Source organism: Corvus hawaiiensis, chromosome 5 (assembly GCF_020740725.1).
Source record: "Corvus hawaiiensis isolate bCorHaw1 chromosome 5, bCorHaw1.pri.cur, whole genome shotgun sequence".
NCBI classification, from domain to species: domain Eukaryota; kingdom Metazoa; phylum Chordata; class Aves; order Passeriformes; family Corvidae; genus Corvus; species Corvus hawaiiensis.
This window is the reverse complement of record NC_063217.1, coordinates 61,779,711-61,792,909: the sequence shown is the minus strand read 5'-3', so window position 1 is coordinate 61,792,909 and position 13,199 is coordinate 61,779,711. Positions and strand designations below refer to the sequence as shown.

Genomic DNA, 13,199 nt, shown 5'->3' with positions numbered 1-13,199 from the left:
AGCCTTATAAACCCCAACAGCTCCTTTGGAGTCATTGCACTGTCTGTTTAAAGTTGGTGTAAAAAGACAAGAAGATAGTGTGTAACCTTTTGTCTAGGTCCCTTTATAAGTTTTCAGCATGGTACTTTACAGAGAATATTGGTTTGGAACCAATGCGTGGTTCTTCGTGGTAATGTGGTAAATATTCATGTGCATGAATGGTTTTAATTTCTTCATAACCTTTGATTTATCGATGCCTGTTTTTAATCTACAAGTCGATTTGTGTACAAAATATATTGTCTTTTCTGTATTTCAGGTCTGGCTTCATGCACCCTATGAGCTTCATCTGTCATTATTTGAGCACTTCATTGAACTCCTCACTGAGTCGAGGTATGAACTGATGCAAGCCTAGTAATAGGATTTATTGGATTAGGTGGCATTTAGAGGATACTCCAATTTTAAAAGGCCATCTCCTTTCTTTTCTTCTCCAGTGAAGCAGCAAAGAATGCAAAGTTAATGAGGGAATTCCAGCTCATCCCAAGACTGCTGTTGACTCTTCGAGACATGTCCCTGTCCCAGCCCACCATCGCTGCAATTAGCAGTGTGCTGAGCTTTCTGCTTCAGGGCTTCCCCAGCAGCTATGACCTACTCAGGTAGCCCACACCTGGATAATTCTGTCTTTCCTTGTTCTGTTACCTTGGTCAAAAGTACTTCGTGGTCGTACTGCTGTGGAGTGTGTAACATGGAATGCTCGTGTACTGATTTTTTTTTTCTCCTCTATGAACTAGATTGAATTAGACATAGGCAATATGTTGGAGACTTGATTTGCATATTATTTTCAGTTTGCATCTGACCAAGCATGGTTGAATGATCAACTGGCTTAATGTTCTACAGGTGAAAAGTGAAGGTGCTGAATTGCAGCTCCTTTGTTCATGTAAAGCACTGAGCACTCCTCCTGGCTACCGCTGAATATTATTATTATCTAAAAAGATACTTCTGGTTAAAATGCAGTTTTGATTACTATCTTGAATGCAAGGTTTAGTTCCAGATTTTTTCTTAATCATCACTGTATAAAAAGATATTTAAGACTGTCAGATATAGTACAACTAATTCTGACTGATGAAAATTGCGCTAGTTACTGCAATTCATATGTACAGGAGTATTAGAAATGCTTTAAAAATAGTTTTAACTCCTTGATAACTTGATTTTTTTTCATCTCTCATTTCATTAGAATGGAAATGGATAAAATATTGCAGGGCTTGGGAGCTCTTTGCATACGAGTGGTGATATTTTCAGCTTCTTACTTTTAAGTACAATTAAAGGTATCAGATGCCTCAACCTGAGCATCTTACCTGTCTTTGTTTTAATTATACAGGACACAAAAATGATTCAAGAATAAAACTATTGATTTTATGCTTCAGTGTTACAGAATAGATTGTAGAATGCCTATCCGAGTGTTCCTTGTTCTCCTTCCTGGAAGGAAAAAACAAAACACGTTGCATAACTTGGGAAAAGTTGCACTAGCTAGGGATCATTTCAGGTTAGCTGCAGAAGAAAGAGGAATATATTGCTTCTCCTTTCTTGGAGTGGTACATCAATGTCTTGTCATGGAAAACCATGACTCTGTGTTACATAACCCCAAGCTATAGGCATGAATGTTACTCCAGAGTTGAGTAACCACAGTTTTGATCTAATAATTGTTCAGCTGTAAGGGGTTGAGAATAATGTTTTGTTCTCCTTTAACCTGAGGTATTTCTTTTACTAGAACTCAGTGGTATCTCCCAGTTCCCTTTCCTGAATCCTAGCATTTTCAGGGTCCCATACCTGCAGTAATTAAAGATTCCATTCATCACTGCAAGTTAATTTGTGTTTTGGATAGTAACTTTAAATGAAGGCCATTTTCATCAATCTTCAGATGTGAGAAAACTGACATTTTTAGATAGCTCCCTATCACTGGTGTCATGGTTTTATATTTAAAGTGAATTATTGATAGATGAGAGTGCATCTGTCATGCCAATGAGTGATGTTTTTTCTGTACACATCAAGGTTTGGACAGTTCATCTCTTCCACTTTACCTACATTTGCAGTCTGTGAGAAGTTTGTGGTCATGGAAATAAACAATGAAGAAAAGCTTGACAGTGGTAAGTGTTGACAGTGCTTAGAAGCAGTAGACTTTGTGGTCTCTTCCATGCTTGAATACATAACAAGTAGAAATAGTGTAATTAACAATGTTGCAATTTTGTTATAACCTGGCTGGTAGTTAGTAGTGGGGCTTTAGTTTTCAGTATTGAGTGCAAAGCACAGCAAAACACTTTTTTTTGTTGTTTCCTTCATTTAACACTGTATGGTTGTGTTCTCTTTCCTCCACTTCCTCCTTCCAATCAGCTGGGCATCTCTGCTTCTTCGTGGGAAAATGAAAAAAAAAGACAAAAAACTGGTTGCTACGTGCATCTGCCCCCCCAGGAGGAAGTGAAAGAATTGACTAAGCCTAGCGACTTTTTTTTAGGAATAAAAAGAAAGGTTACTGTCCATCAATAATTCTTAGATTTAATTGTTTTGAGACCATTTCTACCCTTATTTACCTTGTGCAATTGCATTTTCAATCAGTCTTCCTGCATAGAAATATTTTAATCCCACAGTGGATGTCACCCAAATAACTAGGACTAAACAAAGAACCTGTCTTTTTACATTTCTTGGGAATACACTGGTGCAGAGGGACAAGAGAGAGAGAGGTTTCTGTTTGACGGTTATATTGGTCTGGTTTCTCAAAGAACAAGGTTTGGGCAGTCTGCACATTCTGGACAGGGGTGTTTCTTTCACAAGAGCATGTAGTGGTAGGATAAGGGGTAATGGCTTCAAACTGAGAGTTGTTTTAGATCGGATGGATATATGGAAAAAATTCCTTACTGTGGGGGTGGTGAGGCACTGGCACAGGTTGCCCAGAGAAGCTGTGGATGCCCCATCCCTGGAAGTGTTCAAGGCCCGTTTAGATGGAGCTCTGAGCTACCAGAGGAAGTCCAGTGGAAGGTGTCCCTGCCCATGGCAGGGGGGTAGGAACTTGATGATCTTTAAGGTCCCTTCTGACCCAAACCATTCCATGGTCCAGTGGGATTCATCATTATCTTCCTGTGCCTCGCCTGTTCCTTTTGAATACTTTTTGTGGTCTCAAAAATGATTAAATTTGAGCTTTTTAGTGAAAAAGAGGGTTATGGGTATTGGAGAGATCCAGACCGGTGTTCTCACTACAGGCCATCATTTGTTTTGCTTTGTTTTTTTTACCAGGGTAACCATAGCCTGAGCTGTTTTTTGGCTGTGTGAGGGACTGAAGAACCTTGGGGAGGAACTCATGGTGTGGCAGTAATGGAAAGTGAAGCTTTTGAGGCAAAGGGCATGAGGTTTTTAGGCTACTGGTGTTCACCAGTTGTGCTGTATTTCTGCCATGGAAGATCATTTTTGTCTGTATCTTGTGCACAAAACATTGGCCCAGAAATTATCCATTTATCTTCATTTTTGGATATATTGCCTCAAGCTGTACTGCTTTTCTTTTTTAAATAACATAAAAGCAGGGTCCTCCTTTGAGTGCATAAGGTGCAGGAAGAGGGATTTGCAAAATAGCTGTAAAGTTAGTTCCGAGCTGCGTGGATTGGCTTGGTTGCAGTAAATGCATTTTTCAACTGATGATGAGCTTGGGGATCTGTTGAAAGAAAAGGAAACGAATTTTTCTCTCCATTTCTTAGATTTGGAGGGGTTTAGGAAGTACCAGGGTTTTTTCCTTAGAATTTCTACATACCCCCACTCACTCATTTTTCAAAATGCTTATTTAATTGCTATGTTATGCAATTTTGAAAGAAGGGAGGGATGGCAAGGGATGGTGTTTTATTGTTTTTGTGTCTCTATCTGCCAGACAGTGACCACCTCAGTTCAGATTATTGTCTGAGAAGCTAGGATTCTCTTTTACCTGTTCTTCAAGCTGCCCTAAGTCTGTGTGACAGTGACAAGGGGGCACCAGACGTTTCTCAGCACTGTATAACAGGCTGTTTGCACTTTAGCACAGCTTCCTTGCAGCCTGAGTGGGGGTCAGGTTGTATTTGCTTATGTATGGAATTTATGAATAGCCTTTAAAATGTCCAAGTTCCAAAATCCTAATTTTTGGGGTTTTTTTTGTTTGGTTGGGTTTTTTCTATATTTAGGAACAGAGGATGATTTTGGAGGACTTGTTTCAGCTAATCTCATTCTACTACGGAACAGGCTTTTAGATATCCTTCTGAAACTTCTCTATACATCTAAGGAAAAGACAACTGTTAATTTGCAGTAAGTAGAAAAAAACCCTTGAGGCAGAGAAAGGATATAATTTTTTATTTCAAGTGGAAGAATTATACAGCCTTCATTCAATTCACTAGTTGCATCATTTTATAGGAATTGTTGAATGATTTATGTAGATGTCACTGAATTACTCTCAGATATGCTGGTAGAAATGGGATACATGATTAATTTTGTTGTTTTCTCTTAACTTCATGCATGGCTATAGAAAAAATAAAATTTGTCAAAGAGAAAACTTCCATTTTTTGAGAAGTGGGATAGTCAGCTTCTCATTTGGTTGAGATCCAAAGGCTTCAGGAGGGGTTGTCATTAAGGTCACTGACCCTAGAATGCCCCCTAAAATTGCAGAAAACCCTTTCAAACATTCCCAAGTAACTCCTCCCTTAATAAAAACAAAGAAAGAAACAACCTTCCTTCATTTTTTAATACCGGTTTATTAAGATGACTTGTGAAAACTTCTTGTTCAACAAAAAGATTTCAGTTCAGAATTCCATGTTTATTATCAAAAGCAGCAACTGGAGAAATCTCATGCAGTGGAATTAGTCCCAGGAGCTGTATTTAGTCCTTCATTTCTTCTAAAGAAATGCATGTTACCTGTTTCATTTAACAAGAGTTGATAAGTGATATTTCTTGTTTGTAGCAAACTTAACTAAGAATTTACTCTTAAAGTTTGCATTGCAGTGGAGGACATTAATTTTTGCTGTCTAGTAGGAAACTAAATGCTGTATAAAGTGACCTTTTTTCTCCCCTCTCTTTACTTAGGGCTTGTGAAGAACTGGTCAAGACACTGGGTTTTGATTGGATTATGATGTTTATGGAAGAACATCTGCATTCCACCACAGTCACGGCAGCCATGCGAATTCTTGTGGTCCTGTTGAGTAATCAGTCCATCCTTATGAAGTTTAAGGAGGGTCTCAGTGGTGGAGGCTGGCTGGATCAGACAGATTCTGTCCTGACCAATAAGATTGGTACTGTGCTAGGTAGGCATCTCAGCCCCTTGGGACTCAGGGATTACTGGGAGCACCTATGCTGGTGTGTTGAGCTGTGGGTTATTGTGTGGTTGCTGTCTGGCAGAGGCTTTTCTGTTACTCTTGTCTGTGCTGCCATCAGATGCTTCTGCACTTCATTTTTCTTGCAACCAAGAGTTAGGATTTCCTACACAAAAGGGAGTGGTTTTACAAACCTGCCCTTAGCTGACAGGATACTGATTCATTGTAGTTCAGCTTTGGCTCATCTGCATGAAGCCTATGTAGCTAATTGATTTTTTTCTCTTACCATCATGGTAAGGTTAAGTGTGTTCTGTGGGCAGGCGCAGCTGAGCTACATGCAAAGGTAGCATAGAGCAGCACCTTATGCACACAGCTAATAAGAATTCAGTAGAATTTACTTGTTTGTTTACTTTTAATAGTTAGAGCATTGTGCAATGTTATATCTGAGCTGCTTTAACTAGCAAGTTTTGTGTCCATCACATTTACCAGTTTGGATTTTTGCTATCTTGGAAATGTCTGTTTTCACGATATCATCTCAGCGTTTCTTTTCCTTTCCCTCTCCTGCATTCTTCTGTACACAGGCATGCTTTCTATTAAAGGCTTTTTTTTTCAGGTTCTTAAAGCCTCAGTTATCCAGGTTATCAGACCTCTCAGTTACCCCTTGTGGCCTAGAATTGTGTATAAGGCTTTAGTGCTACAGGACCCATTTTGAGCATCTCTGAGCTGTCTGAAATGCATCTCCAAATGTTGAAATAATGTTTGTCAATTCAAGGTGTAGTGGCAATTTCCCACGGACCTGTTTTTTTTTTTTCCAGGCAAAATAAAATAGTGCTTTTCCAGATGAATGTCTATTCAGGCCCTGGTGCAAACTCATTGACATTTGACAAATGAGGGTCTTCCATGAGCCTCAGTAGCCTTTAGATCAGAGCAGTGATATCAGTAGCACTTTCAACTTCATTGTTGTTCCTAAAATAACTGTTCAAGGAGCCACTGTCTGTGTTGCAGCAGTACATGATCTGTTACTGCACTTAAAGTTTGTCTGAATTGGTTTACTGTGAGGAAGTAATTGAAGTGTTGTTGAAGTGATCTTCCTTCAGGAAGAGGGTTCTTCCTGAAATGAAAATACAAAAGTATAAAAACCGTTTCTTTCTGCTTTGTATCTTTGGTAGATTTCAAATATGGGATCTTGTTATTTTTTCCATGAATAAAACTCTCTATTATGTCTATTTACTGTTTCCCACAATATATCCCTCAGGATATTCAGGTAGGAGCATAGGATGGTTCTTTGCATTGCTAATGAATTAGGAGGATTAAGGAAAACAGTTTCACAGGTGTAAATCACATGCAAATATTTATTGTTAAAATAGAAAGCATCCATTATTTGGCTCATTGTGATTGAGGTTCTGTATTTTATTTGAGAAACAATTTTGCGCATGCATTTCCCGTGCATGGTTGTGCCTTAAAAACTGGAAAACCATTGGCATTTTAGGGAAGAGACTGTTGTTTATTTAGTATGTACTTTAAATGTCCAATAGCATAAACATTTTCTTCAGTCACAAAATCTTTCTAAGTAAGATTTTGATTTACAGTCACATTTGAAAGCATTTTTAGAGTTTCCCTATTTTTCTTATTATAGTATCACTTTAATTGAATCCAAGCTAGACTGTGTTGAAACGGATATTTTTTAACTTGAGTATCATAAACTGATAGTGACAGATTATCTAATTTTTGCACCCTGTGTTTTTTAGTAAATCATAACATACTGGCTCCAAGATTTCTCATGAAACCAAATGTGATGCATTTTTGTTGAAGGTTTCTGATGGAATTTCCACAACTGTGTAGCACAGATTTCATTAGTCTAATTCTTGATAGATGTTTCCTGTTTAAAAAGTCAGTTTCTGGTGGAAAGTGTATCTGTATTTGAGCCTCAGAAAAACCACTTGACCTCTGGTTGTGTCAGAAGAATGGCTCACAGTGCTGATGTGGAGACTGAACTGTCTTCCTGGCCTCTTTGCTTGCTTGAAAATAAGTGCTTCTGACATCCAGGTGTATTCTTTTATTTTTTTCTTTAAGTAGGAAGTTGAAATACCTAAGTAGAAGCAGGATCACAAGAGGTAATTCTGGCAGCACTTAAAATAAGACTATTTAATGGTTACTAACCAGCCAATTAATCATTAACAAAATATCTGAAATAAGATGCCCCTGAGATATGTCTGGATACAAATTAGCTGCCAATAGACTTAAATGGACCATGGGTTGCTGCTTCATAATATGAATCTGTAACTGAGGTTAAGGTTATGTTTTGCTGTCAGCCAGCAAAATATTTATTTTCAGAGGCCTTGGTGTTTTAAAAGTCAGAAATCGTGCTCACAGCCAGAAAATGGATCTGTGTATGTAAGCAGTAGTATTAGGTGGCCTGTATGGAGCAGTGTCATCTATGTGGTATTGGAAAGCAGTAATTTCCTTATTTTTTCTTTTTTAATTGTTTTAAAAAATGAGACATCTGAAGCAGAATGGTGTGTGTGTGATAGTCTGTATGCACACGTTCATTTTTTACAGCATTAGTTTCTGGGGACGTACTCTTTTAATGTGTCACCAGGTAAGCAGGAATGATCCTCACAGGTGATACCCTCTTAACATTGTTGGCTTTGTGTCTTCTTTTCCATGTAGGGTTCAATGTTGGCCGGAGTGCTGGTGGCAGATCGACGGTGCGGGAGCTTAACCGGGATGCTTGTCACTTCCCAGGCTTCCCCGTCCTGCAGTCCCTTCTCCCAAAGCACACTAATGTTCCTGCACTCTATTTCCTCCTCATGGCCCTTTTCCTGCAGCAGCCAGTCACTGAACTGCCTGAAAACCTGCAGGTCAGTGCACCTGTCATCAGCAGCCAGTGTAATCAGGGTGCCAAGGTAGGGATTGTCCAGCAAGACGTGAATGCAATTCTGTCTGTCATGAAAGAAAATAATGGATTAACCAGGCCCTCTCCTTCCTCTCTGCAGCTGACTCACAGTCATGATGTGGTGTTTAGTGCTGAGCTCTGTGGGGTGGGAGTATGTAGAAGCTAGCCTGCTATGGCTTAGCTGTCACTGGTGTTACTCTGGTCCATTTTGGGGTCAAATGAGAAGCAGATCCCTAGTTCAAGTTGACATGCTGTGGGCATTGAAGGGAATATAATCTTTTGCTTGCTTTCTTTGGTTGTGAGGTGGGTTTTTGTGGTTTTTTGTTTTAAGGAGTGGGCAGTTTCTGTGTTAAAGAGTTCACAGGTTACAAGGTTGCTTTTGTATCAGAAAGTCTGTGTGGTTTTGTAGGGAGGCAACTCAGTTGTTGCTGAAAAATGTTGGTTGTTCTTATTCTGAGCAGGTTATTTCAGGCTTTTTTGAAGTAAGTGAGTAGATATTATATGACCTACAACAGTCCTAGGAAACCCCAGAGTAGTGCTTTATGAGGAAAAGCCACACACACTCCAGATAGACAAGGTGCCTATTTAGAATGTGTGCAGTGCTAATATTTATCAGTGGAAACTGAAAAGTAAAAATTTCAAACCAGAAGGTGTTCTGCCTGCCTGCTTTCTCAAGAGGAATACTTGACAGCACATTCAGCTCTGTGCTACCATCCTGTAGAGGCGTGAAACTCACTCCTTTGCCTACAGCATTTTGAAGTATGACACTGTTCAACTGAAACTAAATTTGACTACTTAGTAGCACTCTCAATACTAGAAGTGGACGCTTGGTCCCTTTTTATTTTTAATTGATTTAATTATGTAGACTTGCTGGAAAATACACCTTGATTTGTTTGTTTTGTTCATATCTATTTTTTTTCTGTGGGATACCGTATGGGTTTTACTGCTAGATGTTAGTCAATTAAGTTGATTGTGCAGGACCTGTGCTGACAAGTCTTTTGTTTCAAAACACTTACATACTTTGTAACTATGAGAAGTAAGTAAGTGAGAAGGTGAGAGTTGCAGCTGCAGCAGCTCACAGTTGAAAGAAAGTTTCTTCAGTGACAGGTGACCATCATATGAAGTTTGGTGATAAAGTTTGGTGGATGTAAAATAACTAATTTTTTGTATACTGCCACATGAGTGTATTGTATCTGTAATAAAGAGCAGTATACAACTGCATAGGAGAAGGGGATTATTTCATGTCATCTTTTTTCTCTTTCACCCCTTACAGTTTGATTTAGACTCCATTTGGACGTTCATATTTGGAGTTCCTGCCTCCTGTGGCACTGTTACCTCCTCAATACACAGTGTTTGCACAGAAGCTGCCTTCTTGTTACTGGGAATGCTGAGGAGCATGCTGAATTCCGTAAGCATAAAAAATTTTGCTTGTATTTGAGTATACTGAGTTGTTCAAGTTTTCCAAGTGGTCAAAAGCCAAATTAGAAAGGTTGAGGTTTTGTTAGTGTTATGATAAAATTTGCTGAGAGTTAGGCTCATAATACTTGAGTGAAAACTGTCATTTTCCTGAGTTTTTCTGTTACTTTTTCCAGTATCTGTAGAAATACTAATAGCCAAAAAATTAACACTGCTTTTTCACAAAAAGACTGGGGTTTCTGTTTAACTGCAGTTAAAACAAATGAGGAAAGCAGAAGGATACAATGTCCTTGGCAGAGCTAATTGAGTTTCTTTCGTGATTAACATCGTAGGAGAATGTTTGAGACTCTGTATCCCATCTGCTCAGAGCTATGAGAGTTGCAGATTTTGTGCATGAATCTTCCCCTTGCAGAGAAGTCCCCTGACTATGAATAGCCCAATGCCAGAGGAAATTAATTTACTGCCGGAGAAATGTGTCATCTTCTCATCTTTGAGTCTAATGTCAAGAGTAGGGAAAGTTGGCTTCTCAGGGGGAAAATTTTATATTTCCTTGAAGCTGGAATGTGTTATCTGCTGAAAATTGCCTCCTGAAGTGCTTGAAAAGCAGTGCCTGTTTGGTTGTCACCTGTTGACTCATCATGTGTATGTGATATGCTCTACTGCTTGCATGTTGTCACATGTTCTGTCTCTCTGCTGGTGACCCATCATGGTGTTTGGTCCTCACCTGTTTGGATACACTTGTGACATGCTTAGAGACACATGCTGTGTCTTGTGTGCTGTCACCAGCTGTGTGTTCAGATGTGCCATCACATTTCGGGTTGGCTTCAATCTGGTCATGTTTGCCAGTATTTCTGAGTCATTACGTGTTAGGTCACACATTTTAGCTTATGGTCCATGATGTGCTGTAAAATGTGGTCGGTCTCCTGTTTGAGAAGTGCATGAAAGCATGCTCTTCCTCTCTGAACTAAGTATTCCTCTATTGGTGCTGTCTGTGCTAATCTGGTGTTTGTTTCTCACCCCAGCCCTGGCAGTCTGAGGAAGAAGGCTCCTGGCTTCGGGAATATCCAGTCACCCTGATGCAGTTCTTTCGGTATTTGTATCACAATGTACCAGACCTCATTTCCTTGTGGATGAGTCCAGAGTTCCTGTGTGCGCTGGCAGCAACAGTGTTTCCTTTCAACATCCGACCTTACTCTGAGATGGTAGGAAGTCCAACTCTTTGCCTGTTTTATTTTTCACCTGAGTGTTACTTTTGGGGATTTATCAATTACCAGTCATACCAAGATAAAACTCTACTCACCTTGCACAAGAGGTCATCATCAAAGCTAGGCTGGAAGTTTTGTACTTGGGTTGTGGAACTGAGAGAAGAGTGTGTTAAACTGCAGGGCAGTTGTGCACTGCAGGGCAGTTGTTGTGCAGTGACATCTGAAACAGCATTTTAGAGGCAACAGACAGTTTGCTTGTTTTCTAGTGGACTGTTATTTTCAATCGTATGAAAAATGATTTACAAAAGCAAAAGAAACTGAGTCAGCCCTTTGCTCTGGAGGATGTGATGAAGCCTAAAACTTCTTTTTCCTCACACTTCCCATTTCTGCTTTTGTGGTTTAACCACAAAACAGTGTTCTTGTATTTCCTGAAACTACTGAGCTCAAGCCAGGAGAGGGTGTGAATTCTATTTTGTGCACACTGCTGCCTGAAATTTCTTTGAACTTAGTATCATTTGCAAATGATACTATTTCTAGAATATGAATGGAAAGGAAAAAAAACAGGTATTGTTAGACAACATCTAAAAGTAATTTTATTAAGAACAAGGAAGGATCATTAGTCTGGAGGCTGCCAAGTGCTAAAACTATGGAGAGTATGATAAAAAACTTCAGGAAATAATAGCCGGTGGCTATTGGTTTTTTGTCAGTAAAAATGGGAGATCAATTTTTAAGAGTGCCTGCTGATGAGTCTCTCATAAAGACAGGGGTTTTTTTGGGTTTATGTTAAACTTGCATTAGAAGTAGATTCTAGGAGCATGCTCTCTCAAAAAAAAGTGCCGCTTACAAACTGGTGATGCTGATTCGGCATTCACCTATACAGAGTTTTTAGAGGAACCTTATGTCTCTGAGCAGGCTTTAACTACTAGATCCCTTGAAATTCTGTGTAGCTGTCTGGCAGCTTGAGCTCTTCGCTGTTTGAGGGTGCTCTTCACTCCAAATTGGTTTACTCCTCCAGTGTTTGTCTGCCCGAATGTGTAGCACTAATCAGTGCCTGGTGAAATAGCTGAATAACAGCCAGATTTCTGCAACAAAACATTATAATCTAAATTCAGTCTTGAGAGAAGATTCTCAGCTTTTTAAGAAAGGTCTTTCAGCTTTTCTGAGATTGCTGTTAAAAATAGAAAGAGTACACATTTGGACTTCTCTTAATTTCTTGAGAACACTCTCCTGCTAAAGCAGACCAAATGTTCAAAACATTTGGTTACTTGACATGTAAGCTGGCGATGCAATAAGCCTGTTGAGGGAACTATATTGTCTCCTCTTTCATTTTAAAGAAGGGAGTTGCATAAAAAGAGTCAGTCTTCTGGATTTGACAGCTTTCACTGCTGTTTGTGGTTTTGTTACAGTCCTCTTTAAGAGCTAGCCTTTCAAAGGTTTCTGTTCATCAGAAATGGGAAAGCTGTGGAGACCCTTTTTTTTTTTCTTCTTCTTCTTTTAGAGATTTTTGGGAAACCGGCTTACCCATAACTGCACTCTGATGAAGGTATTGTATTAAAAGAAAAAAAAAAAGGCTCAGTTCCTTTTTTGTTTTATGTTATGTAAGCTTGATGGCCTTTTTTAGTTGGCTTCTGTCTTGATTTTATTTTAACTGCTTTAGTTAATAACTTTCTCAAAAATTTTTTTCCTTTTTTTTTTTTTTTTTTTTTTTTTTTGCAATGAGAACGTTTATTTTTGCCAAGTATCTAGAAATTGCCCGTGTACTTCTGTTGGTCAGTGAACATGAAATGTAACTCATGCCAGTCTTCACTGATCATTGTTTACCTTGGGAATCCAAAGCTGGATGTTTCCATATTGGGGAACTGATCCTGAACGTCATAATCTTTTAAAAAGGCTTCTTAAGAAGCAAAATGTGAAGTGAAATACCCTTAGAAAGACAAGCAAAGAATAAAGAAGTGAAGAAACTGCCATTCATTTGCTGGTCTCTACAGTTTTAACATGCTGATTTTTACAGGTCACTGATCTCGATGATGAAGCTGGGTCCCCAGCTGAAGAGTTTAAAGCCTTTGCAGCTGATTCTGGAATGAACAGGAGCCAGTCAGAATACTGCAATGTGGGCACCAAGACCTACCTGACCAACCACCCAGCCAAGAAGTTCGTGTTTGACTTCATGCGTGTGATGATCATTGATAACCTATGTCTCACACCAGCCAGCAAACAGACTCCACTGGTAGACCTTCTGCTAGAGGTAGAGTTTCTTTGGTGTTTGTGTTTGGTTTGTTTTTGTTATTTGAGCTTAATTGTGACACCTTATTCCCTAAAATGTTTTCCTCTATTTACCTTTGAAAGTTAGGCTAGTGATAACCTGACATTCGGGGGAATTGTCATGAAATAAGA

General features: G+C 39.1%; 1 protein-coding gene across 9 annotated transcripts in view; it reads left to right on the top strand.

Annotated features, from left to right (window-relative positions):
* WDFY3 (WD repeat and FYVE domain containing 3) overlaps positions 1-13,199 on the top strand; it is a 152,655-nt gene that overhangs the window by 107,141 nt on the left and 32,315 nt on the right. For 5 of the 9 annotated variants that reach the window (XM_048304683.1, XM_048304676.1, XM_048304677.1 and 2 more), the window contains 10 exons: positions 296-369; positions 471-632; positions 2,026-2,120; positions 4,170-4,290; positions 5,062-5,279; positions 7,959-8,194; positions 9,458-9,592; positions 10,623-10,802; positions 12,304-12,348; positions 12,817-13,050. In XM_048304683.1, coding sequence (XP_048160640.1) covers positions 296-369; positions 471-632; positions 2,026-2,120; positions 4,170-4,290; positions 5,062-5,279; positions 7,959-8,194; positions 9,458-9,592; positions 10,623-10,802; positions 12,304-12,348; positions 12,817-13,050 — 1,500 coding nt within the window. The remainder of the gene's footprint in view (positions 1-295; positions 370-470; positions 633-2,025; positions 2,121-4,169; positions 4,291-5,061; positions 5,280-7,958; positions 8,195-9,457; positions 9,593-10,622; positions 10,803-12,303; positions 12,349-12,816; positions 13,051-13,199) is intronic. The other 4 variants (XM_048304684.1, XM_048304682.1, XM_048304678.1 and 1 more) reach the window with 2 other exon arrangements.